This window comes from Anopheles stephensi, chromosome 3 (genome assembly GCF_013141755.1).
Source record: "Anopheles stephensi strain Indian chromosome 3, UCI_ANSTEP_V1.0, whole genome shotgun sequence".
Classification (NCBI taxonomy): domain Eukaryota; kingdom Metazoa; phylum Arthropoda; class Insecta; order Diptera; family Culicidae; genus Anopheles; species Anopheles stephensi.
This window is the reverse complement of record NC_050203.1, coordinates 65,964,295-65,992,284: the sequence shown is the minus strand read 5'-3', so window position 1 is coordinate 65,992,284 and position 27,990 is coordinate 65,964,295. Positions and strand designations below refer to the sequence as shown.

The 27,990-nt window shown below is 44.0% G+C and overlaps 1 protein-coding gene across 9 annotated transcripts; it reads left to right on the top strand.

Moving 5' to 3' along the window:
- The first annotated feature begins 20 nt into the window (after positions 1-20).
- On the top strand, positions 21-27,932 carry LOC118511725 (striatin-4). Of its 9 annotated transcripts, XM_036055169.1 has the most exons (8): positions 23-191; positions 2,895-3,179; positions 3,382-4,134; positions 21,878-22,079; positions 22,189-22,416; positions 22,514-22,732; positions 23,003-23,056; positions 23,662-27,932. In XM_036055169.1, the coding sequence occupies exons 3-8, from the start codon at positions 3,781-3,783 to the stop codon at positions 24,807-24,809; spliced, it is 2,205 nt and encodes a 734-aa protein (XP_035911062.1). In that variant the 5' UTR covers positions 23-191; positions 2,895-3,179; positions 3,382-3,780; the 3' UTR covers positions 24,810-27,932. The 9 variants fall into 9 exon arrangements, with proteins under 9 accessions (XP_035911064.1, XP_035911063.1, XP_035911062.1 ...); XM_036055171.1 differs by having other exon boundaries at positions 21-191; positions 2,895-4,134; positions 22,556-22,732; XM_036055163.1 differs by having other exon boundaries at positions 24-249; positions 2,895-4,134.
- The last annotated feature ends 58 nt before the right edge of the window (positions 27,933-27,990 follow it).

Sequence of the window (27,990 nt, the reverse complement as noted above, 5' to 3'; positions counted from 1 at the left end):
GTGATGGTGTTGGTGTTAGTGCAATCGCTATAACCCCGCTGTAGGGAACGTCGTCGATTGCGGTGGTATTGGTGTGAACACCCCGTAGCCAGAGTTTGCTCGAAACAGGAAAATCCGTACGGAAAAGAAGTTCCACATCAGTAGCAGTGCGAGTAAAAATCGGAGAAAAAAGGCTGATCCGGAGGAAAAAGGTTGGTCTGCACCGTTCCGAAGGTGCACCCAGTGCGTGCGTGGTGAAATATTGCATCCGTAGGTGCAGCAGGACCCTCATTTTCGTTTCGCGTAAAATAAGGTGTAGGAAAAGTTTTCGGTGGTGTGTGGTAGTCTGTTTCGCATGGACTGGCTGGTGTTGGAGCACGGATTTAAGGGTAGCAGAGGGTGCGCTGCTTGTGTGAAAACCGATGTGGCGTTTTTTTTATTCGCTCGTCCATTCCTGGTCGTCTTCGGCAATCGTTTTCAACGTGTTCTCTTCCCGTTTGGGTATAGTGTGTGTGTGTGTAGGGGGGAGGGAGTTGTGAAGAGTGAAGAGGTGGTGCGGCTATTACGCGAGGGGAGTGTCACCCTGGACCGTTCGATTGGGGATTGAAGAACGGAAAGATGAGAAAAAAATGGAAATAGTCAGAAGACGGTGAACGGATCACTGTGCAAATGAGTGGAGATGTGGAGTGGGTAGCACAGTGTCTTGGAAAGGAGCCACCCGACCCGATATGGTGGGACAACATCTTCTGTAGTTCCCTTTTTTTTTCTCTCGTCAAATCTATTGGAAAGAAGAAAGCAAAGAAAATGAAATCGCAGCGACATGGGCGGAAGTCATTCCTCTGGATTCATTCGATCAAATTCGGTGCCCAGAAGCGGCGCATCTTGTGAACTTTGATCAGTAGCAGCAGCCATCATCTGCACTGAAGGAGCATAGTGAGAGTTTAGTGTGCAGAATGCAACCAAAGATCGCAGCATGCCTTAGGTTGCAGCTCCTCCAAACGTTTGCAACCGCAGCCGTTCGAGTGTGTGTGTGTGCGTGGAAACCTCCCTTTAAGGGCCGCCACAGAGACACGCACACACGACGGGGTTAGTCTCTAGTAGAGCCAACGAGCACCATTCGCTCGCTCGGAGGAAGTTGAATTCTACACGCCTTTGTGTGTTTTTCCTTTCTTTTTGCCCTCGATTGTTCGCTCAATTTCACGGTTGACACCGTGGCGCTATCTCGCTTCACACGGAGCAGCGAGGATCCGTGATTTTGTGGTTACGTTCGAGAGTGTGCGTGTATGTGTGTGAGTGAGTCTGTTCTTACGGTGGTTTCACATAAACTCATCCAAAAACAGAGTGAGCTCTGGGCAAACGCGGATTTGGGAATGTATTCTGCCTCAAATCATAATCCAACCACTCCACTATGCGAGGACTTTTCCATCCTCAAACTGCTACGGTTTGTCCCCGGTGGTGTCTACAGGAATCCTCAAAGCTTGATGGTGAAGATGGGACGACGTTTCTCTACTCGAGGATGACAAACGAACCAACGGAGATGATCTCGGGTGGGGGCTGAAAATTAATGAATGGAAGATTACTTTAGCCAATGCACATCCCTCGGTGAAATGTGTAAGTGCGAGTATGTTTGTGTATGTGCATTGGAATCCCTCCCCCACAGCCATGTAACATCCTCGCCGTTCGTTCCGTGCGGTATACTATATTGAATTTAATTTCTAAATGTTCGGAGAAACGCGTCACCCTCATCATGCGTGACGACTACCACGGGCGAGAGGGCATTGTGTAATCCAAGAGCACACGACACACACGCCGAAACCCGATTTTTCGCTGTGTGGTGTGTAGCTGGCTGGCACCAGAGTCCAGTAGTGTGTTTTCGACCTCCGTTGTTTGCTGTGCTGTGCGTATTGGTGTGTGCGTGCGTGGTTGAACTCACTCGCGTATGACTGCGTGAAATTCGCAATCAGGGCGACCGACCGCTGTCTCTGGCTGTTGTGCGTGCAGGTCTCCGCCCCTTAAAACGATAAAAATTGTGCCATCATCTATATGATAACTGATGAAAGCAAAACGTCTTCTTCAATGGTAATTTTACCACCAAACTGTCAAGCTTCGAGTGTAAAATTCTGGGACCGTTGTCACCTGAAAAGAAAGTTGAACGATGAAAACCGGATCCAAATGGACCAATCTGCTAACCCATACCCACCCAAATAGAAGCAGATGTGAGCTTGTGACATATCACCGCTGCTGCTGTGAATGGCTTCTTCACACCTTTGGGGTGCTAGCAAAGTAAGCCCGTCTGTTGTTTGCTGTGCGTTGCTCTAGAAGAATTATGGACGAAGAGCGATTGTGTGGGCTTCCCACTGTTGATCGCCTACTTTTCTGCACAGTTTGACTACACCGTGTGCGTCGTCGTCCGCTAATCAATACACTCTGCTTCGCCACCTCCAATATGGCACACCAGGTTTGCCTTTCCCGAGCGACAGGTCAATATGTAATCGAATTTACTCTTAGTTTTTTGTAGGCTCTGTCCTTTCGGAACTGGAATTGTGAAAGGAAAAGCCTGTGACTGTGTATGCTGTGACTGTCTCCGCTCACACACACTCAAGGTTGTGTATATTTGGTGTGCTGTTTTTTCCCTTCTTCATCAGGTGCCAAGTCGTGTGGTAGCGCGAATATATAGTTTTCATTTCTCACTTTTCCTCGTAAAAGTTGGTGCTTGAGTGCGTGATTTGTGTGTAGTATCTTGTGTTACGCGAACGCAACGTATGCGTTGGTGGTAGTACCGATCAGGGGTGGCAACTGTCATAACAGCATCGTAAGGGGATGAATGGTTGTCGTAAAACTATTCCCAACATATTATTGTTATATTATTTTCATTAAAACGAGAACTGTGTTTTATTGCAACTATCTCTTTGCAGGGCATCGTGAGCTACGGTGGAAAGAGCTAGTCGGTGCGTGTGTGGCTGACCGGCACCGGAAAGGAACTAACCTTCTCCGTGGCTGCTTGATTGCTTGCTGTGCCTAGTGGAAGGTGAACACGTAGGCGAACATTGCAACTCGCTGTGCTATATTCTGCTAGGTGCCGTGCAGTGTTTCCCATAAAAGAGTGAAGTGCATCACCCAAATCTCTGTGCCCGAGGAGTGGATCATTTCACATAACGATATAAATGTACACCACCACCAAGAAGTAGCGTTGTGACCGGGTAAATTACTATTTGCATGACAAGTGAGCAGCATTGCTTCCACTCAGCTCACTATAGCCACGCTACTCACTAAGCCGAGTCACGCGTGAGAAGTGGAAGAACACACTTGTTTTTTTTCTCAATTGTGGATGTGGCTGTGTGTGTGTGTACGTGTTCTAGGGCGTACGTGTGCGCAATAGTGTAGAGTTTGTTTCTTTACCAGTGTGTTCGATTGTCATCATGTGGGCATAGAGGAAGTAATACAGTGAAGAGTACAGCAGGCCGTTGATTTAATGCAGCAGTGTGCACGAAAGGGAGGGTAATTTAAAAGCCGGATGAAAGTGTGTGTATGTGTATTTTTTGTAATTACATGTGAACCGCGTTTACTGGTGAAAAAAGTTTCCTAAGCTAACGCACACACCGCATGTGTAGTGACAAGAAGAGTCATCAGTGAGACACCTACCTATACCAGATCCCGAGTGTGAACCAAGTGACGAGAAGTAGGCCGAATAGGTTCTTCTTCTTTGGTGAAGTGTACGTGAGTTTGCTTGTGTGTGTGTCCGTGCCTGCCGTGTAGCTTGAATTATTTTATTTTGCTACTAGTAAAGTTTGTGGACATGTCATGAGAATTAATCGTATCGAAGATAGAATGGATGACAACAGTTCGCTCGGTCACCAGAACGGTGGCGGAAGTGCAGTTGGCCAGCTTGGTGGAATCGGCGGTGGAGCGGGCGGTGGCCAGAGCGGCGGATCCGGCGGGCTCGGTGACATGTCCAACAGTGGGGCGGGCAGCGGTTTAGTAGGCAAGGGTGGTGCGGCCGGTGGTGGCATGTCCGGCGCCGGAAACTGTGACGATCAGAACAACAAAACGCCGACCCAGTACTCGATCCCTGGCATACTGCACTTCATACAGCACGAGTGGGCCCGGTTCGAGCTGGAACGATCGCAATGGGACGTGGATCGGGCAGAGCTGCAGGTAAGAATAATAATTATTCATTGGAAATTGGAGCCTCAACATGTTTAGCCTTTGAACTCTTGATTCACTTCAATGTACCTTGTGGGAAACTTTTAAGGAGATGTATGAATAGTTTTAGTAGTTAGAATAATGGAACAGCTGGGAACTCGGGGCTTTAGTCTGCTCAAGAAGTACTCTAAACTGCCCACGATCTAGTACCGTAATCTACGTGCAAATCTAATTTGCCGGACTTTCAGGAAGACGGATTAACGATCGCTCTATCTCAATTGGAGCCTGGTTTGTCTGATGCTGTTTTCATGATATCGTATCATCAAAGCCGACCGGATTCAATATCTTATAATGAGCCTGGTACATAGAGCCTAGTACAAGACTCCTCGTCTAAGTTGTCTAGCCGAGGAAGCCTTGTCCAAAGAGATCTATCCTTTCCGTGTTCTAAGAGGACTAAACACTCCACGAGTAGAACTCTACCTACTAGGTGTCTCGCCAACACCTCCCAACTCCCGCTCCTCTGGAATGTCTAATAGAAGATAGTCCCAACACCTTTCAACTCCGGATCTCGCATGGTTTGAAGAGAAGTAAAGGGTTGCAGAAAAGCACTAAAAGTTTTCTTTGCATCTACAACTGAATTGTGATGTCAGCTGAGATTCTTCGTTGCATTTGAAAATATCCTATTATCTTTTCGGCGAATGGGACAAGCTTATATTGAAGGCAACTCTTGTCGTGGAGCAACTTTAGTTGTTATTGTCAAGCAGGAGTAAACTGGGGATATAATTATGAAAACTTCCGTCATATGACATTTAATCACGTTATGGATGAAGCAGGCTCCATATGGAGGGATCGTCCAATAGGAGCGAGGGTTATAAATATTTTATTGAATCGTATTCAAACGTATTTGATTAAAGTTATCGAAGTGGGTAAAGTGATATAATTCATAGTAGTAATACTGTGTTTATACCGTGGTGTCTACCCGTCTCCCCACGATGCTTAACCCCTGTTGCGATTATACACAGATTACCTTAGTTAGCTCAGGGTTGCCTCTTCAAGAAGGCGACTGAAAGTCGATACAAAACGGGGTGTGCAGTGACGCGCGCACTTAAATCACTCGCTGAAACAAACTCAACCGCGGAACCGGCTCTTCCCCAAACGTTTGCACGAGATACGGAATACGCAAATGGAGCGAAACCCAAGAGAAAGCCAGACGGACGGAAAACCAAACCAGACAGACTAGACTATAGCCGCGCCTGGACTTGTGTGAGATGCATCCGTTGAACGCAATGCACAGATTACCAAACCTGGAATTTGAAGTTAGGACTCCTGCAACGATACGTGAAACACACGTTGCTTTCACACCATCTTCTAGTGAGATGCGCGTGAGCCATTGGTGTGATGTGGAGACTGGTTTGTTTAAAGCCCTTTCTTTAAAAGATGCATTAACAAAATGGAACAACTCTCCAACAAAAGAAGGTTCCAAAAATGCCAAAGTTTGTCCCTTGTTCCTTCCCGCTGGAAGGTGAAATTAAACTCTAAATGCCGGAAGTGTAGCATCAAACTCTCCCCGTCAGCGAAGGAGCAGTATTGGGAGTGGGGATAGGAGCCTCCTAAAAGGAACCGTAGAGAATAGAGATAGCTACGCCGGATATATGGCATAAAGAATAGTGCGACGTCAAACTTCCGCCGCCGGTAGCGGAGTTACGAAGCGCGCCTTTGCATTCCTGTGATCACACGCGAGCGTAACGTTACGTGCAGATATGAGCCGGTGATCTTTAGCGGTTTTGCGATGGCTGTTGAATGCCGCTAGCCTGGATGTAATGAAAAACTTTTCCATTCTGCGCGGTAAGGGCGATTTAATATTAATGGCGTTAAACAATGCGATACCACGACGCTGATTCGTACGCAAAGCAAGCAACGTAAAAACCCCGTCCTGACTGCCGTAACGTTACAGCATGATGCACTATATTTCACCTTTACCGTGATAAGAACGATGTCCAACGATACGAAACGAATCGTCTCTGCCTCACCTGCTCGTTTAAACAGGCAACATAATGGGGATGGGGACCAACATTATCATACATCCATAAAGCTAAATATATTCACACGGTAATGGGTAGGTGGAAATTAGGGGCACCGAGGTACCTTTTGCAGATTTAAAGCAAACTACAAAATCAACTTATATCTCAAGCGTTGCAAAACTTCCTTTTGCTGTCTTTTCGCTCTTTAAACAGGTGTGTCTGTTGATCAATTCTTTACACACCTTCCTTAACAGCACGGAGCACGGTTGTGCAACGATTGAGAAGATTCGGTTATGGTTTAGAATTTTTGGCTTTCGCACTGTCACACACCGTGCGCTGGACGTGCTTTTCGCAAGTTTTGCTGCTGGAGATCTGCCACCCCAAGGGAACAACATGTTGCAGCAGTTAATCCCGAAAGTGGAATAAAAAGTTGATAAAAACCATGAACCGTATCGTGTAACCGGTTATACGGTTTTCTTCTGATCTGATTGTGTGTAGAAGTTGTACGTGTGTGGACGACTTCTTGTTATATACGTAGAAGTCTTCCTCTTTTGCGTCCATTCATATTCCCAGCGCTTGGTAAATGATTTTTCTGATGTATCAAATTTTCTTGATACAAATCCAAAATCTTCTTTGGCATAGAGAGTTATCTGCCCTGCCGAGTTATCTGTAAGGGGAGACGATCTAGATGGGATTTGATGCCCAGTGCGCCCCAATATGTACCAGTAATGATACTTTTCATTCATGAAGAACGGCATACATCGATGAAAACTAGTCTGATTCACATAAGCTTGCATCCTGTCTATAGGGGGCTCAGACGTTTCATTGAGTTTTGTTCAGTCATTCAAATACAGAGTTCAGAATCTGACGAAGACTCCATATCTCCCGTATCGAAGTTTTGTCTTCCAAATTCTCGGTTGTTCGTGCGAGGCTCGGTTGCGTTCGCAGTCTTTTATCGCAGGTTCTTAGCTATTTTGTTGGTCGCTGTAAGGAACACGCCCTTAATTACTTAAGCATTGAATAATTATCCCATCTTCGGCCTTAGGCGGATATGACGGCATGTCGTGAAGAATCGCACTTTATCTGATTATCTGTTTAATAGCCCTTCTGGGAAGTGTCCACTTTTGAAACGATTTTACTATGTTTCTGGAGACGATTTTGTTATGTTAAAATCGATGACGAATTAGATGTTGAAGGTATGCAAAATTCGTACCACTTTGCCGATTGACCACACTAATCGACAGTAAAGACCCGGAGCTAGGTGCTGGTGGATCGATGTTGGATTACCATTTGTTTTCCCCGTTTTGGTCATTGTGTTTGTTCCGTTCGAATGGGTGTTAAATGTACGCCTATTTGTTTGTTGCTAACGAGCACCGGACCTCGGCAGTAGTGTGTCTAGTTACACCGCGGTAGTAATGACAATCCCTTTTGGCAAAGTAAGGTTCTGTCCCGGTTTGCTTGGGGTGTTTGTAGTACGTATTTCAACGGAGCAAAATCAACCGCGACCGTGATCGATAATCCTCGATAAGCTTCTGCAAGGTGGGTACAACCTCGTTAGGGCCGCTCGCGACACCACACCACACACTGTGGCTAAGGGCTCCACACAGCTCCCCGCCCGCTGCTGGTGAGATTGTACTGGCAGTGCCGCACACCACGGGTAAATCTTACAAGGTCATTCAAGGCTGCATTTGTTGTTACTGCTCTACTGGCACTGGCCACACTGACTAATGCAGGCAAGTGTATCCCGGCACACGACCACGTTTGTAAAGAAGGTGGGGGGACCTATATATTTCTTTTTTTTTTTGTTGTGTCGTTATAAACATTTGTTTGGGTCAGTACACACATGTGTTACAAGTGTTCCCTATGGCCGTGCTTATCTATGTTTGTAGCGTGTACTTATCAGGACGATTACATACGACTGGGGTGGCCGCCGAACAGTCACGTAATGATCATCAGCAGTGTTTCGTTCTCTGTGTGTGTATAATATGGTACAAATGCCCCCGCGTTTTGTCCCGCGTGAAGAGCGAGCTGGTGGAAGCAAATGGCGCAGTTAGAACTGGAAATGTGTGGTGGACCGGGCGTGAGCGGGCGTTTATTTTATTCAATAATGGTGTGCGAAAATTATAAATTACATTTATATTGACGGATGCATTAAGAGATCGGTGCATTCTGTTTGACAGGAAATTTTTGTTGAATTGTCATTTTCTCGTAGTCTTCATGTGAAGGTTGGGAGACACTCCGTTTTTAAGTGAAAGGCCAAAATGCGAAGGCCAGTGGTTGGAGCCTAGACAAACAAAATTTCAAATGCTCTAAAAACCTTTCAAAATATCTAAACCTAAAATTAACAAGCATCAAATGCTTGAACTTTGGAGTTGAAAGGCGTTTCATCCGGTTTTTTAACGCTATTTAAATTTTAGAATTCAACACATTTTCAAAAAGCAGCCAGCTCAAGATTTTTTGTTCATTTTTGCGTCAATAGATGAAAAAATAGCGATTTTGTTTGAACTCCAATGGTGTGGGCTCTATGATGTACGCCAATCGTGAAGTTGTCATTTTACATAACATTATCAACTGGTGTAGCGGCCATAGGAGCTAATAGACCAACGGAGACCAAAAAAATAGGCAGTTCAATATTTATTTCTCCTTTTTATGCTCACAACTGCGACTCTATCCTTGTGAAACTGATTGTAATATCTGTTTGATAACCCTCTTTTTTCAGTGTGAAGCACTAGCAAAGGAATAAGTGCTGTAGTTATTCTATGAATAGCAGGCATGACCTAGTAAGATAATGACTTCGCTAGTCAAATAAGACATCTGCTTATGAACCAGTCAGTCGCCTCAATTCAAGGCATTTTAGTTATTCCCATTACGACGCTACAGATGGTTTTCGTATCAATCAGAATGCCTGGTCGCAGTTATAATGAGGACTACTTATTTAGCTTCAAAATGATCCAGATATTAAGTAAGACAATTCAAGACTGAATGTATGATAGCAAATGCTCTTCTATACATTTCGACTAATTAGGAATAAACGAAGACTCGTCCCCGTACTGTGATCACGCATACTCATCAAGTAATGCTTTCAAGGCTTCGTTAAATTATTGTACAGCTTTCATCCGTTGTGGGAATCTTGATGCAGCTCCGGCAAATTTTGCTGTACTTCATAACACGATAAACTCCAACTCCAAATTACCAACGAGAAACGTAGTGCTCCAGCATACCTACATGTGCTCTGCATGACGACCCACATCCTCGACACCTACACACACTATCGATGAAATCCAATTAAAATGAACCCTTTTTTCCGAGATACTCATGCGTGCTCCTGTCCTCCTTTCGTCATCGGTACGTAATTCGGAACAGAAAAGCATTCAGCAGCATAAGATTCAGCTTTGGGTCGTTAAATTTGATACTCGACTAGCTCGAAAATGAGTCTTGGCTGTTATGATACAAATCGAGTTACGTCTAGGAATCCCTGGTTAGTGCACACAACCAGGATGCAAGAAATAATATGTTGCCCTGCAAAGACATCGCTAAGAATGCTTCACGTCCACTGTAGTATCGCACGGTGCAGTCCTATCTTCATCACCCATTCCTTTGGGTATGATCCGGGCAAGGTAAACACAATAGAGACACACACACACACACAATTTTCTTGTTGGGAACTTGTTGTCGGCGGCATAGGGATGGGATGGATGGATGGATGGGTTTGCACTGGGTTGTTCTGTTGCTGAAGCAAATCCACCACCCAGTATTGAGGGCCAACACAGCATGGACAACTGAAACTCCTTAAAATAGCTCGTTGCCTGCCTGCCTCCCCTGCCAGTTTACTCACTCACTCGCCCGACTAACCCGTGGGGCTATACAAGGTGGGGAGGTGACTGTTTCGAGCGAAAATCTCATTAGCGTGGTTGTGTGCTAATAACCCTAGCTCCGACCGGCCAACCCGTATTACTACTACGTCCTTGTCTCGTTTCCCCCCCAGCCAAATGGATTGTTTTTACAACACTTCTTCCTGCGATCGCCCTGCGAAACTGCTCTATGATGCAATCGCGAAAGCGAAGCGGAAACAAAGAGTTTCTGAGCAGTTTTTTTCTTGCTGCGTCCTATGCTATGCTAGTAGCGGTGGTTCTTTTTGGTGTGGATTAAATGACCTGCTGCTGTGCTGTCCTTCCTAGTTTACTATTGGTGCACGTAAGCAGTGCCAAAGGGACAACAACGGAAAGGACACGAACAGGGAGACGTGAGCAATCCCTTGTCGAGCTGCTTACACCATTTTCTACGCTTATTCTTGATGTGTTGCTGTAGATATAATGGCGATCGTAGCTTCTTAAGCTCCTACCGTTTTAGTATAGTGTTTTTATTAAAGTTGGTGAACGCTTTCCGATTGTTTCGCACCGGTTTCCAATGCAGTAAATGGTATGCAGTTTTCCGAATGCTTTGCCCACTTCCGGATTCCGATGACATCCCCATTTGAAACGGGAGATATTTCACCGAGGACACAACGACAGAAGCACAAACGAATGCATAAATAAACGAACGGTGTCGAACCGTAAAATCGAAGCTTCTTTTTTACTACTAAAACCAGGATCCTTTCAACGCGCAGTACTATGCTTTTGCTTTAACGCGTTCGGCTTCCATGAATCTCGATTTGCCTGTAAGCATCGGTTTTTCAGAAAAAAAACGGGGAATGAGAATGGATTTTCTTTAGTCCACCATTCTCCTGTAGCAGTGTGGCTCGAGCGCGATGGAAACTATTTTTCCTGCTGTTAAAATGAAGCTAACGTTCCGCTCGTGCCACTCCACCAAGAAAAGTGCTTTCAATACTATGGCAGCGGAATAAAATTCTCTCGTCGTCTAACGAAGTAGAGAAAAAATGGAGGCAAAAACCCCACATTGGCACATTTTACGCTGCTGGAACACGAGTTTGTGGCGCGGAATCGATCGCATGTAAATGTAATATTTTCACGAATCATCGACCTCGCGTGGTATTAGTAGCAGCAGCAGTGTCGATGAAGCATGCCAATACGGAGCACGGAAGGTACACGGTAGGACCGCAGTCAACCGTTTCTGTGCAGGATGAAGGATGAAGATGTTTCACCAATTATTGTTTTCAATTTTATTTAATTAATTTTTATAGTGAAATAATGTCTTACACATTACTGTTTTACGAAATCTCTGTTGTTTAGATTTTTTTGGGTATTTAAAATGTTTAAAAAAATTAATTAAACACGAAATTCCTTTCTCATTGGCAATGGAGTTGAGCGTCGTGGAATATCAATCTACTCGACGAAAGAACTAACATGTGCTGGACAAATGTGTCCCAAAGTTAGTATGGCAGATGTTAAATCGTTCAGTGCGAGCGTAGAACTCAGAAATTGGTGCTCTGTAAAGGGGTTTCGGGATGTTCGAGACAATGCTGGACCATGCTCTAGATGAAGTCCTTTACATTTTTACGACATTCTCGAGGAATTTCTGGACTAAAAAATTATATTTCAAGTATCGTTCAAACACCAACGTTGGGGAAATGTAGAACATTCCCGTAATCCAAAAATCTCGCTCGATAATTTTAAGCTCCTCCCGAAAACACCAAAGAATTTATCATTTCCATCTTCATCTTCAGTGCACAACTCAGTTTCGGAGCGATTTAAATAGATAAAATAAGCAAACGATGATCGACCACGCACTGCTGCTCCATAATGACCATTTCTCAACCCTTTGTGAAGAACCTTTGTTCTTTCACTGTTCCACCGTGTACTCCGTGAAGCAAATTGGAACATGCGATTCGAAAATGTTTACACAATTCTCAGCAGCTGGTGAATCCATGGCGGCCAAGCTTTTCCTTCCAACCAACACAACCCATCAGACCGGTGGGTTCATCCTTTCCAACGCACTTGAAGTGCTTGTATGACACACCCTTAATATTAAGAGCTACCACCACACGGCGGCAGGCTCATAGGCAAGAGAGCACAGTGGAATCTTCTTTGTCGGGCGTTTGCCACAGTCCCACGCTACCAGTCCCGATCTTGGGCGCACATAAATACCTGAAGTTTGTATGTGGCAAGTGAAATGAACCAGGTGTGGTGTCTAATGTTTACGGGCAGGGGTTGGTGTTAGTATTGGTGTTGCGCTACATTAAACAAGATTCATCTTTTTGTGAACTACTTACTGGCACGAGCGTCCTCTGTAATGTTGTTTGGATGGAAATTGGAAAGATCTTTTATACAGCTGCTAATTCACAAGCAGTTCAGATCATCTAACACCTAAAGAATTGAGTTTAAAAATTCAATTAAAAAATCTGCAATTTTTATTATGGCCAGTTTTTTTATTATATTTTAATATATTTCATATATTATACGAAAATTAAATTTATGTTCGCCATTTATTAAGAATTGTTGAAAATTATTTCTTGATGGAAGTTTATCACAACGTTGCTTCTTTCTTTCCTAGAGGAGCTGATTCGCTTTACCGATCTGAAGATTCTTTGTTTTTCGGCCTTGATCGGTTACTTAAAATTTATGTCTGTGTTGGCGTTTGCTCTGGTCAATCCTTACTCTGTAGCTCTGTCGTATACCCAGGACATTGAATGTCTTCTTCGAGATGAGTTGATAATATTAAGACCAAACCACATCTGTTCTCATCCACCAGGATACGATTTAAACGTTTTTCTAATTTTACAACTACTTACAAAATCCTTTCTCTACTGTGTTTTAACGGTGGGATGAAATTTAAGTTAAATAATAGCAAATTACAAAGAATTTTTAATTTAAACCCCTTGAAATTCTCAGGGGGCAGTTAAGTGGTCAAGGCAATAACGGTGCCGGTCTTCACACGGCAGGACCGGGACTCAAATCGCATCCAGAGACCCCGTCATCCCGTACGCAGGATTGACTACATTGCTACGGGTACAATCAAGCCACAGGAAGCCAGAAATGAATGGCAGGCAGAGACCTCTCGAGGTTGTAGTGCCAGGGAAGAAGAAGAAGACATTCTCAGTGACTTTCTTCGGCATTTTGTTTCAAAAGGAAGCACTCTCTATCTAAATTAATGTTTTGCCTGTTCTTTGGCTCTACAAGCTCAAGAGATTTTGGGCTGCCATTACTGGCTCCCTTAACTTACTATTACCCGTAGTTGGATAGTCAGTTATACGTTATGAAACTATAAAAGTTGATATGTTTCAAATAAGTTCTCCAAATCTTCAGTTTTAATGTCCTACGAATTGTGTTATTAATTTCCCTGCTTTGATAACCTAATTTCCTAGTAAATTAATTAAAATAAGAAACATACACGATCAAACGTGTAACACTCTAGTGGCAAAAATAGCAATCGGCACGAAGTGTCTCTAGCGTTGCCGGCATCTAAACATCATAAATTTAGAACGTGCAGCGGTACATCATCTACCAACCAAAAAAAAAAAGAGGGAAAAAAGCCGAAGGCGGCATCTGTCTGTTGACGATCATATTTCATTTTCGGCTTCCCTGTGCGTTCTACCAGGGTGCCCGTCAACACCTGTGACTCTATTTGTGGTCCTCCCTCAGAGCTCACAGCTCACAGTAATCGGGCCGATATGCGATGCTCTTGCGTTTAAATGGACAAGCCGGATAACTTATCATTGAATTAATCTCGGGTTTTGAATTTAGCAAAAGGATGCCCACAAAAAAAAAAAATGGGGAAAACAACAATCTCACCGTAGGGCGGGAGAAATGGATCGTGCAGATCAATCATTCGCAGAATGTTGCCCCAAATTGTTGGTCGGAGGCCGTGTTTTACCATCCGTGTAAGCCCTCGTAGCACCTTTTTACTGCGAGCGACGGCCGACCAGCAACTTTGTACCGTTTTTCCAGGAAACATTTCTAACCCTTACGCAACGGTTGGTATGCGCTTCGCTTTGGTGCTCTTGTTATGCAGACCCAGACCCTCATGTCCAGGGGCACCGAAACCGTTAAAATAATTTAAGAAATACTTTACACCCATGAAAGCATTTTCTATTGAACAAGCATTTTTGCCGAAAAGAGAAACGTTTAAAGTAATATGTTAATATGATGGCAATTTACGAAATGGAGTTAGAAAGAAGGCATCCACGTACTCCGGCTAACAAAAATTGGGTGTGTGTGGCGCCTTTTTATTTGAGTTCTGCCCAAAATTCTGTTCGTCAAAGGTTACACACCGACCGTGACCTTTACCATTAGCTTTGATAATAAATGGTTCGTATCATTGGCGAATGGTTGGAGTCCTCTCCTTCCCCCCCCCCCTCCCCTCTTCTTCATGGGATGAGTATCGTAATGTTTTTCATGCATGTATGTTTGCTACCACCCCACCGATGCCCCCCTCCGCCAATTGAGCCTTGTTTGTGTAGAGCTGGCTAATTCAATTGGAAACAGTTTCACAGACATAACATTCGGCTAACCGCCGAACAGTAAATGAAATGTGTTTGCTTTTCTGAGGGAAGAAAGGAAAATTCTTTTTTCTTGTTTTGAGAGAGCAAGAAAAAGAAGCAAAAAATCCCAGACAAGAAATGTTTTAATGTTTATTTTATGGCAAAAAGAAGCGGGGTCACTGCATATGTGCTGACGGTAGCAACATAATTGGAAGGCGTGTGTTATGGCATGTTTATTTTATCATTTCCAGCCAAAAAATGAATTTTTGGTAGACCAGCAAAACCCTCCATACTTGAGGCAAGCTCTATTCCAAAATTTAAGGATTTTTTTGTAGTTAACTTTGGGGTTTCGTCCGATTGAAATGAAATATATTTCAGGAAGGCTTCAACTTAAAGCAGATGTCTGTGATGTTTATAATCCCAATCGTAAGGGACCTCTGAAACCCTATTCACATATGGGGCAAACTGCTCCACAACACTTATCTAACGTTTCTTATTCAATCGCTTATGCCATCCCATTCCGGCTAATCGATTACATAAATTACCATTCAGTCAGTTCTTGTGCATAAACCGTCCTGCAGACTGCACTGTCTGTTACTAAATATTTCATACCAGCTCGCGCTAGTCGATCATTCTCAATTTCTACGTTTGTTTATCCACTTCCGCATAACTGGTACGCCTTCGCAAAATCTCAAGCCATGCCCCCACTGGGTGCTAAAAATGTGTGGCTTATACATGCGTTTATGTTTCTTTTCGCCCGGAGTTAATTTTCTGCAAGTTTCGGACACAGAAACCTGAGCATTCGGGAAGACATCACGGTGTGAGAGTGAACACAGTCGTGCCCGCAGTTGAAATTATTTATTTTTAAATATAGTCCTGCTGCAGCCCAGTAGCAGCCATCATCCTACGGCCAAAAGACGGCGCCTATGTTGTACTGCTTCCCGCCGCGACACAACTGGGATGCTTCGTGTTGCATACAGCATCCAAATAGCAGCGCGCACACCTTCAGCCATTCTCGCCGGTCGGTGTGTCTAAAATTATCAAAACCAACTCAATTTCTACCGGCGCGCATAAGCTGCTGCTTCGTATTTGTGGGCAAAGCGAAGGGATCACTTTCTAGTGAAGATGTAACAGCTTCGCGCCGTTTCATCAAACGGGCTTCAAGGTGTGGGCGATGGTTCTGTGGCTCCCCTTTCGTCTCAATGTTTTTGCATCCATTTTGTTTAGTGTTGCACCGATCATTAGCGTGGTGCAAAAAAACAGCAGTGAGGAAGAGATGGGTAAAGAGAGCATAGGGTGTGTGTATGTGGTAGTAGCATTCCACCCAGTACCCACCCAGCCCTAGCACACAAGTTCAGCACACTCTTTTCAATATCATGGTCATGACCCAACAGAGCGAACGTGACAAGACGGGGGATGACGGGGAAGGTTTTTGAATTTGAGACTGGCCCTCCGCGTTGCCACCCACCATTGCCCACCATGTAAACTTTTTCAATGGGACAGAAGCATGAAAGTGATGGATAGAAAACAAATCGTCATCTTTTTCAACGTCAGAGGCGACCCAACACCAACCCGCATCGTCTAGCTCAAGCATGGTGGCGATTTGTTTTGATGACATCCAATGAGCCGTAATTACCATCGTGGGGGATGGGCGGACGGGGACCGAGCGATCAGTGAAAATTAGGATTAAAGTGGCTGTAATGTTATTACGGTGACGGTATCAAAATGAATGCAAACTTGTTTTAACCTTTATTTATAAGGTAACAGTTTGCTTGAATTTTAACTGAGTTTTTAAGAACAGCATATGATAAAAATTGTTTGTAAAATACAGCTTCCATAGGAAGGTAGATTTTCGTTTTGCTGCTAAACTCGTCATTTTATCATCGAATATCTGAAAATCTTCAAATGGCAGAACCGGGGTTCAAATCCCATCCAGACCGCCATACGTAGGGCTGACTAATTTTCTTCGGATAAAATCAAGTCACAGAAAGCCAGAAACCTTTCGAGGTTGTAGTTCAAAGAAGACGAAATCTGCATAAAAGCATTTAACCTCTGCTATATTTTCCCTCCAGAATTGAATTTATCTATTTGTCAAATATTTTAACATGTAACGAAGTTCAATGTTTTCTCTAAATTAAGAGTGTGTTAAGCTTTGTAAGTATCCTGATTTCTTGACACTCTGAGCCGCGCTTACTTCTTCTTATTCTTCTTCTTTTTTCTTGGCCTAACGACCTCTTATGCCATGGTTGCTATTTCTGGAATACTAGACTTAATGATACCAAGGAGTTAGATAGTCATTATGGGAAAACGGCCCAGATGAGATTTGAACCCCGGTTCTGCCGTGTGAAGACCGGCGCATCGTTACTTCAACTCAGTTTGGGCCTAAAAGAATTCTCGTGCTGGGTCGTACGGTGTAATTTTCAAGGCATTACTAACCCACCACCGGTAGTAACTAGAGTCCGGTAAGTTTAACAGATTACCGTGTAGTACGTAGAGGGGTGATACAGTTCCACTGAGATACTGAGATCACATGCCATACAGTACGTCTACAAAACGAATTCTTTTGTGGCCTGTTTTTGAATTGAATTGATTAATTTTGGAAAGTGTATCACTGAGTCTGTTCACTCCTAACTTCTAACAAGGTTGTTCTGATAAATTACACTACCTCCTTAGTATGTCTAGAGTTACTATTCAAGTCTAATAACTAGAAACGATTCAACTAAAGCAAGTGATGAAATATTGGAGATTTTCTAGATATCTTAAAGCGGTCATTTTAGTCGTTATGATTCTGACTTTGAGTATCGAATACCATTGCTCGCTTTTCGGATAGTTCTGGATGTTATGTTGGTTTCGGTTTCAGTAGCTTGACGTTAATCAACAGTTTTGAACGATTAGAAATTGTTTAAAAATAATACTAATCACACACAAAGCATTCAAAATAATTGTGAGAAAAAAATCAATGTCTGCAATCTACAATCAATTTACCCGAATCAATGCTTGTTTCTCGTGTACCGTTTGGCGGCTGCGTACCATGCCGTACACCTAACCCCAAACCAACCCAATCTGAGAAGAGAAATCATTAAACAGCGTCGGCACGTCGGAGACAATCAAAGACCGGCATCATATATCATTTCTATGGACCTGTGGTGGGATTTTTTTTCCTGAGTATCACGCGGCACCAAGATTGTGGGGGGCCGGCTCATACGCAATTCAACGCAACGCATACGATTATTAGCTAACCCCGCACTGCAATCAACTCCCCCCGATCATTAGATATCGATCTTGTAACGAAAAGCGAATTTCACCCGCTTCGCAGAGGCCTCTGGAGTTCGATTTTACTTTCTTGAGCACGTGAAAAAGTTCGACGAACGCGGATGATGCTACACGCCTTTCTTTGACCGTGCGGGCACTTGAGATAACACCCTTTTCGGTACGGGTAAGCAAACAGAAAATGCCAAAAAACAAATAATGAACTCACAGAAGAACACGAAGCTCTAAATATCCATAAAACTGGTGGTGGTGGAAGACTTGGCCTTTGAGCTTGAAGTTGGTCGTTTTTTTTTTCTCTCTCCCCGCCTTGCACAAGAAGATTAGCACAAACGCAAATGTGCTCACTTGGTGCGAAAGTAATACATCATCTCACTGTTCAAACGACACATCGATCATGATATTCCGTATCGCGTTGCAAAAGTTTCATTTATTCTGAAGCAGCGAAATTGTTCGCGGAGAGTTACATTTTTACGACGTGGGTGTTATACTGCGTAAATCCTGGGTTATTGGAGATTCTTTGAAGGGGGTTTTGGCAGGAAATTGATATTTCGTCGTTTCGTGTCCTAGCCAAGATTCTTACGAGCAATTGCTGTCCAGATGCGCTATTATTTGCTTGCCATTTTATCCATCGTCTGTCCATCGAAGACGTGCTTATGGCAGAATAGCTTGAGATTCTCTTTAGGGTGGTTGATGCGTTATGTCTTGCAAGGAACGCTGTGGTCTCTTCAAGAAATTACATGTTTGTCATATGGGAAAGTAAAATCATGTAATGCTTACAAGAATATTAAAGCAATAGCCCACGAGGAACAGAGGATGCAAAGTTCTTCTTCTGACTGGAACTATTATCAGCCTTGGTCTGTCTTGCGTTATTATTACCAGCCAGCTATCTGTAATTTGAAGATAACACTAGCCGGATAATGACTCCATCATCCAAAGGGCGATTTTATCGTACGTTATGCGCACATTATGTGATAAAGTTACGTACTATGTGCGTAAACCGACCCTGACACGCCAGGAATGTCGGCTGTCTCTCATGTCTAAGCTGAGCAACACTTAAATAGATCTTACAACAAATCATCAGTCTTCAGCAGAAAAAACAAACCGAACCCTCCAGTGCTTTTCTCATCCTTCCTGCCAGATAGCGCCAGCCAATGCTGTCACTTTCAGTTCCGGCCACACCGGGCTTGACATTTGTGCACATGGTAGCGAAAACCTCCAGCACAATTGTGCTTGTTTTGCCTGGCTACTACCAGCAGCGAAGAAATAATAGCAACAAACGAAACACGCCACAAACGCTGAAGAAAGCTACAAACAGCTGTTGTTATTGTTTGTCGGCAAACGAGCGAAAGTGGTGTGTTGTTGGAGGGTGGGATGGTGAGCTGTAACTACATCACACTGGCTCCCTGCTCCTTCCACTTTCGCACTCCGTGGGTCATTATGTATATTCGATGCTCCGAGTCTTCCCACTCTTCGGCGAACTCTGCGTTGGATGGCCGGCCAGCACAGCGAGCCTCAGCGCTTTGGCAGTGTTTGATGGTTGTTGTTGCTGCTGCTGCTGCTGCTGGGGCATCATCATTGTGCGCGTTGTTGGAGAACTGGTACGGGTCTTTTGTTCGTCCGCTCGCAGTGCTGGAGTGTGTTTTCCTTGTGTAAATTGTGCAACGAAACGCGGCTACCGAATCACGGCTTTTCGGTTGTCCACAGACCGACAGGGAGGCAGGAGGTGGCACCTTAGCCAAGGACCTGTAGTAATCGGGTTCACCCAGTGGATTTGCTGCTCCGTTACGTCCTTCGTCCGTGTGTAATCGTCCGTGGCGGAGATGACACATTGGTGTAAGAGGACACTGTACTACAATTTAGACGTAGACTGTTAAACAAGTTTGGTGATGAAAACATTATTGAAGCATTACACAGCTTACGAAATGAATGCTGTTACTTCACGCGGTGGGTTCGGTGTACGATATGCTCTGGACGTTTAATAACCTCTGATCGAAATGGGTTTCTAAAAATGGCTGCAGCTCATAAACTGGTTCATATCGTGCTCAGCTCGTCGTGTGTCCTCCGCACACAAATGTGTATAATGGAACTGAAATTTAATTATCGTAATAAATAGATATATTGCCCATATTCTCGATTGTGCAAACACACTCCTCACAGCGAAAAAAAAAGGTGGAAGAAAAATCCCACCACAAATGGGATTTAGTAGCGATGGGGGGCAGTATAGGAGTTGGTCCATTCCGACCCGTCAGACGGAAATAGCTCCAACAAACCTGAGTCCTGTCCTCGACCATATTCGTCAGAAGAACTTTGTTGCATTTTTATTCTTTCGTTGCTCTCTCTCACCCTCGCTCTGCCCTTGCTGGCTGTATCCTGTCAGTGGCAGAAACACCACCAAAAGGATAATAGTTTGATGACATGACCATGTGGGTGTTGGGCGTGTATATATTTTTTTGTTCTTCTGTGTGGCTACTTTTCCGTTTTAATAACATTGTGACACACTTGAGAAAAAAGGGACTACATTCGCTTTTGTAGCTCTGACCAAACCAGATGATGGTGAGCGAAAAGGGCCGATCAGTAGCAGACTCTGACGGAAGGCTTTTGAATCCTGTAAAGGGCAAAGATTTTTGGTTTTATTAATGATACTATAAAACGGTTGTTTAGAAAAAAACTGCACTAACTTAAAAATAGTTACAGAACGCCATATTGTGAGTTACAGAAGTTGTTAAGTGACATTGTCTTTGTTGAGACGCTCTCCTTGTGAACGTTTTGTTTGAAAGCTGTAAAACATCACATATATTTCTCGAGATCGTTTTGTTCACACACCGATCTGTGGACAGTTTTTTTTGTTTCTCACATGCTAGTTTTGCGCTTAACAAGCACCGGCTTAATCTTAATGGGTAAACGGAACGGCAAAACAATAAGGCAGAGAAGCGTCATGCAAGAGAAAAAAATACCCACGGATATAATTGCAATAAAGCAGACATTGCTGAGACTATATGACATGTTTCCGTCAACTGCTTGACTTGCTGTGGTTACTTTCCGCATTGCATGTGCCAGATTGTATGTATTTTCTGATCGACCCACAGACTGATTTAGCTTCCATGTAGTACAGTAATTAGACGTCTTTCTCCGATTTTCTCACCAGTTGATAAAGCATTGAAATTTCTCATCTAATTCTCACCACCTAGTGGCTCTACATATGTGCACGTTCATGGGTGAATTAAGTATAGTAATCTTGGCATTGGACATGGTGCGGCCCAGTAGAATATGCGACTGCAGCGTCGGTCTTCACACGGTAGCGCCAGGGTTCAAGTCTCATATGGGACGTTTCCCCATAGTGGAGGACTGACTATATCCACCTTTTTGCGGTAACAATAAGCCTAGTAAGCCAAAAATCACAGGCATGCTCTAAATAAGAGGTCGTTAGGCCAAGAAAGAAGAAGATGAAGAAGAGACTTCATATCCGATGACAATGAACATAAAACAAAACTACATATAATTGAATGGACTCAATTTTGCTTGAATCCTACATCCAGTACATTCTACAACAATATTGGCACCACTTCTCGGGCTGTTCTTATGCAATTAGCTTTGAACCTTAGCCATAACTGTCGTAAAAAATAATACTCGTATTTTCGAGCTTTTTAAAGATTGATTAGTTGAATTTAGTTACAGAAAATATATACAAGCATGTTATCTGATAGATGCTGGCCCAAAACTTATATTGGTTGCTGGTGGCTTCCACTTGGGGGAGTATATTGTAATATCTTCAAAAATGACAGATTGCACAAGCGCCATCCGTCGCTCTATTGGATTAGGACGTCGTCTCATGGACGATGATATTTTAATAATAAAATCTATCTTATTCAGGATTATCAGCCTTCACTGGTATATACGCTCTGTAGCTTGAAACCAACGTTTATTGTCTCGACGGATTGACTCTTATTTTCGCTAAGCTGATATTCCATACTTTTTTACTCAGAGCTTAAACACATAGCATGAACCTATATTTAAATTTAGTTCCACCTAATTTCACACTGTATTATTTAATTAATAATTCAAATTGTTTTCTGTACTTCCATTATAGGCAAAAATCGCTGTGCTGGTGGGCGAACGCAAGGGTCAGGAGTCTCTCAAGTCCGATCTGATCCGGCGCATTAAGATGTTAGAGTACGCACTGAAACAGGAACGCGCTAAATTTCATCGATTAAAGTACGGTGTCGATCCACCGATGAACGATATCAAACCGCCAACGGATGAGCCCGGTATTGGAACGGAAGTAGCTCCCGGTATGTATGGGCGAAACGATTGAGCGAGCCGAGAAAGGCAGCAGCAACAGCAGCAGCAGCAGTAATTAACTGTATCGATTTTATTTATTTTAATGTTTCCCCCAACCAGATCCGGAGGTACCTTACAGTTCCGTGTCGAACATTACCTGGCGGCAGGGTAGACAGCTGTTGCGTCAGTATTTGCAGGAGATTGGGTACACCGATACAATACTAGATATACGCTCGAACCGGGTGCGCTCGCTGCTTGGGCTGAACAATAACAGCGAGCAGGAGGAAAACGTCAACCCGAACGTGAACGGTGGGACGGAATCGAACAAGCGTGCCAGCGAGTCGCAAGGTAACGTAGCAGTGCAGTAGCAACCTTCGAACCGCAATACAACACCGTCCTGTATGCATAGCATATTAACTGGTACGGTAAATATTATACCCCGCAGGGCGCCGAACGCCGGCTAAAAAACCATCCTCTGTAACTGAAGCGATGATACTGGACTCGGAGGCGGCAGTGATCGCGAACTTTGAGTTCCTGGCCCGGGAGGACGTGGAGATGTCGGACGACGATGATGTGTCGGACGAGATTGACGTCGTCGGGGACAGCGAGGACACGGACATGAAAACGACCAAACGGAAAGCCAAAGGAAGCACCTTGAATGACGGTGAGTAGGGCGTGCCCATACACCCCCCAACCCCCCCTCCCTTTACCAAACTCTGGCCGGAATCGATCGTTTATTTCGCGCCACAAAAGGACTAGGAAGCGAATAAAAGTCGGAACACTACGTTTGCGTCCAAAATTTTCTCGTACTAAATTTGTCTTCTTTAATCTCTTTCCTTCCTGGGCAAATCTCGTAATTACCTTCGTTCGGTCGTGTTCGTTCGTTAATATTCTGCTTTGTTGGGGTGAACGCTTTCCTTGGGGATGTTATCAGATATGGATGCGGAAGCGGATGAAGTAATCAATGAGTTAAATCCATTAACAGAAGGTGAGGATGTTATTATGGAGGACAGTGGTAACAAAATCGATATCGCCGGAGATGATCTTTATGTTGGTGAGTGATTTCTTTCGCGGTGGATGGAAAGGCTTTGAGTTCGCTTTTTTTATTAAAGGACCTGCTGCTTTCGCTTTTTGTTGGGAGCATTCCAGGCGCTTATCAAAGGGAGTTGCATCGATACTTTATGTTTTGCCACGATTTTATTTGGCCAATAGCTGAGAAATTCCTACAGATGTTGCATTTTCTCACTCATTATTCAGTTTGTTAATTTTCAAATCATTTTTAAAATTTTCATCACGTCTCATAAAGATTGTTTGTTCCGATTTTTTGTTTCGGATATTCAATTCTGAACGCATTTTCACCCAATGCTTACAATTTTATTTTCTGATCCTCACGTTACTCTTCATACCACCATGGAAGAAATTTTCGGCTTCGACACTTCCACATACAGATCATCTACTACGATCGTCACAATAATATCTCAGAAGCATGGTGAAAAATTAAAAAAAAAAACAAAACTCATATTCTTGACCCTTAAAACTAATGCTTTGTATTCTTGCGCTTCCCGCTTTTCTAAAAAAAAAATATATACGCAGGTTACAATAAAACGGGAATCCCACGCCATCCGACGATACCGGGCATTGGCAACGATGAGGAGGTGGACTCGTCGCTCGGCGAGCTGGCCCAGCTGACGGTAAACAACGAGACGGAGTCGGCGTACGACGTGTCCAACTCGAAGGAGCCATACCGCAAAACGTGGAACGCCAAGTACACGCTCCGTTCGCACTTTGACGGTGTGCGGGCGCTCGCGTTCCACCCGCAGGAACCGGTCCTGATAACTGCCTCCGAGGACCACACGCTGAAGCTGTGGAATCTGCAGAAAACTGTGCCAGCGAAAAAGTCTGCTAGTCTCGACGTGGAACCCCTGTACACGTTCCGCTCACACAACGGTCCGGTGCTGTGTCTCGCCATGTCAGCCACCGGCGAGCAGTGCTACTCCGGTGGGCTGGACGGTGCGATCAACTGCTGGAATCTGCCGAGCTCCAACATCGACCCGTACGACAGCTACGATCCGGAGGTAATGCGCTGCACCATCGACGGCCACACGGACGCCGTCTGGGGATTGGCGGTGAATCATGCGAAGAATACGCTCGTGTCCTGTTCGGCAGACGGTACGGTAAAGCTGTGGTCACCGTCCGGCAAGATCCCAACGAACAGCACCACCTTCACGTCCGAAACCGAGGGCACACCGACCTCGGTGGACTTCGTAAAGGATCAGATCGATCGCATTGTGGTGGCGTACAGCAGCACGCACTGCATCATTTACGACACGGAGACGGGCAAGCAGGTGGTGAAGCTGGAAGCCAGCCAGGAGATGACGGGAAATCTTGGCAAACACATCAACAAGGTGATCAGCCACCCGACGCTGCCGGTCACCATCACGGCGCACGAGGATCGCCACATCCGGTTCTGGGACAATGGTACCGGTTCGCTAGTGCACTCGATGGTGGCCCATCTCGATGCGGTCACCAGCCTGGCAATCGATGCGCACGGACTGTACCTGCTATCCGGCTCGCACGACTGTTCGATTCGGCTGTGGCACATGGACAACAAGACGTGCGTGCAGGAAATTACGGCGCATCGGAAAAAGTTCGACGAAAGCATACTGGACGTCGCCTTTCATCCCTCGAAACCGTTCATTGCCAGTGCAGGCGCTGACGCCATAGCGAAGGTGTTCGTTTAAAGTATCCTCCTAACACCGGTGTGTGTGTGTGCGCGCGAGGTTAGCGAAAAGCGAGGCGGTGAAATTGTGGACGCCGTTTATCAAGCAAAAAAAAACCCGTAAGACTAGCGCCAACTGTGCGGTCGCATATGTGTGTGTGTGTGTGTATGTATGTTTAGTTTTTAAATCATTATTCTGGTATAGTTATACTGCTAAATCTGTTTGTTTTATCCCACACTTAGACAACTGACGATCGAAACAATAGAAGAAGAGGCAAAGAACACACAACACTAACCCCTAACAAACGATGTGTGAACGCAAGTGTGTTTGTGTGTGTGGCTTGGTTCCATGTTGTTACATAGTATCGCTAAGCCCTGGGGGAACCAGATAATCGAATAAGATGTGAAGAAAACAACGATTCGCAAGAAGTATGTACGAATGACACCGGCCCTGCAGGAGAGGGGGACACTACCTGGCAGAAGAAAATTGGAAAGCTTATCATATCATTTCATAAGCTCGGAAACACATGTTTGTTACGTTGTGAGTAATATTGTAATATTGTGAGTAATACACATACAGTTGGTCATTTTTCACCATTTATCCAAACATCTGTCAACGTAAGCAACAACTCCGAGGTAAACCAGTAGTACGATAGAATGTTTCATCCGGTTGCATTCCAGGAATCTCTCCCTGCCTTCTCATGCAATGCTGAACCATTATGACCGATAGAAGTTGGATAACTACTATTGTTAATTATCTTTTTTTCTGAGTCGACTCTAGCGAGATGGTGTAATTTGCAAGAGACAGTCAGGCATCTATTCCTGTTGAAGTCGTGGGATTCGGTTGGAGAAAGTTCATCTGCTCTTGAAAGAATCCCTTTAATGTTTTCACCCAAGGATCTGGAAGGATCTTATAGCACTTGACATTCTGATGTAGTAGGATCTGATCGTATAGAATCCCGCTGAATTCTCCTTGATGTAGAGATTTTTAAAATTTATTTATTATTTGTGTGACTTATGGTAATTGTTGGACCTTAGCCATTACACGCCAAGGACTGGTTTGTCCGTTTCAGTGGTATACATAAAGTCTATTGAAAAGGTCGTCAAGCCAAGAAGAGGAATAAGATATTCTTACACACTTTATTGGTTATAAGGCATTTCCCGATTCAATATCATCTTCCGAATGAACGATGTCTTCAATGAGAAATGAGCACGATAACTCAACTCCTAGCGTTGGGCAGTTTTGGGAGTTTTTATCCTCTAACCCAATCGATTGGTTGATTTTCCCAGTGGGTAAGGCAGGGCTTTTCATCTCCAGGCCGGAAAAAGAGGATTGCTTTAATATCGATCCGCCTTAAACACATACGAGACATACTCACAAAAAGAATATGAGCAATACAAACAAACTAAGACTGCACACGGCAGGACGCGGGGTTCAAATCCCATGCATCCTCCCATCCTCCCCGTTGACAATGCTTGACTGACCCTGGTACCCTTGGTAAATCAAGTCACAGAAAGCCAGAAATGGCAGGCTGCAAGACCTTTCGAGGATGTAGTAGTGCCAAGGAAGTAGAAGAAGAAAAAGCACTCTTGGGAAGAGAACACACACATTACAAAGGCAGTACCTTCTTTATAATCTATGTTCCCTTTACCATGGAAAAGAGTTGATCTCGAGAGTTGTTTCCACTTTGTTTCACGATTGTTTCCACTTGAGTCGGAATTGAAAATTTTAATTCGGAACAAATGATGGATATTGCTTTTCGATGACTGACCTAAAGATCGTTACAACACACACTCACACGCACGCACACATACACACAAGCAAACTAGATTTTTCGTTTGGTTAATTTTGCATTCTTCCTGCTTGCAATGAAACTGCTGGCTAAAAAAAAGAAAAATGCTGAACTTTCATTAAGGGAAACACACATACACACACACTCTCATACAAGCGACGTAAAACAAAGTATAGTAAAAACAAATGAAACAACAAAAATCCGAAGCGAAATAATGGCATAGGAGAAACGCTAACGGAAGGAGATTATACCGGGTGCCGGAGCCGTCGTCGGGGACTAAGCGTGTGTATGTGTTGATATATATAGTGTGCACCAAACGAGCAAGGGTACGAGCAAGGCGATAAAGTCCTTTTGCACTCCCAGTACAACCACGGCACGAACAAGAAAAAAAAAACGGAAGCGAAGCATAGAGCATAAATGATGATAATACCTTTGCACTAGAATTGTTAGCATACAGTGTGAATGGGGCAAGATGGAAGGTGCAGGCTGACAACGTGCTGATTTTGATTTGATATTTTGGTTGCTGTGCAGAACAGACGAAACTCTGGATCGTATTCAAAGGAAATAAACCGAACGCATAGGAACGTGCTTTGCAGCAAGAAGCTCTATTCATTATGGAGAAGGTAAAGCATTCGCTGACAAAAGACCTAAAACAGGCGAAAAGATTAAATCTTTCCCCTTTATTAGGCGGATAACGGATCGGATCGTTACACACACACACTCACTCACACACCAATATATAAATAAATATGGAGAATGCATGCAAGTAACTCATACTCGAGCTGATACTATCCTATAAAACACAGTGGAAATGCGTCGTCTCTACACTTTCAAAAGGGGCCCCTGAAATGTGGAAATATGTTGTAATAATGCTGCACCATGTACACACGATCAACTCTCGTCCGTTTGCAATTCAAAAAGAAAAATTCGGAGCAAGCTAGCAAAGAAGCAAATTACTAATAAACACAACATAATGTATCAGTCGATCGATTAAAGATACGCGCAATCAGATGTAATGTACAAGAGGACGTGGCGGGTGTGTGTGAGTTGTGCGCTGATGAGGCAGGCAAAGTCCGTATCGAGCTCGGAAGAACACGTGGGGTAGTACGAAGAAACAAATTTAGAGTGTCGCAAGCACGCGCATATGATATATGGATATGAACAATTTGTATTTATTTTATTCAACTCTTCTTCCCTTTCTCCCACACCCAGAAAACCCAAACCCAACCACACCCTCCCCCCTCCTTTCCCTCACCCCCCCCCTCCACCCACACACGCTGCAAAGAAAATCGGAAATATGTTGTTAAAGATTTTGATTTATTAATAAAGCAGTAGAGTAATTATGATTTCAATCGTTGCGTTTTGCTTTTCGGTTTGTTTTTTTTCTAATTTATTTCCCTTTTTGCAGCT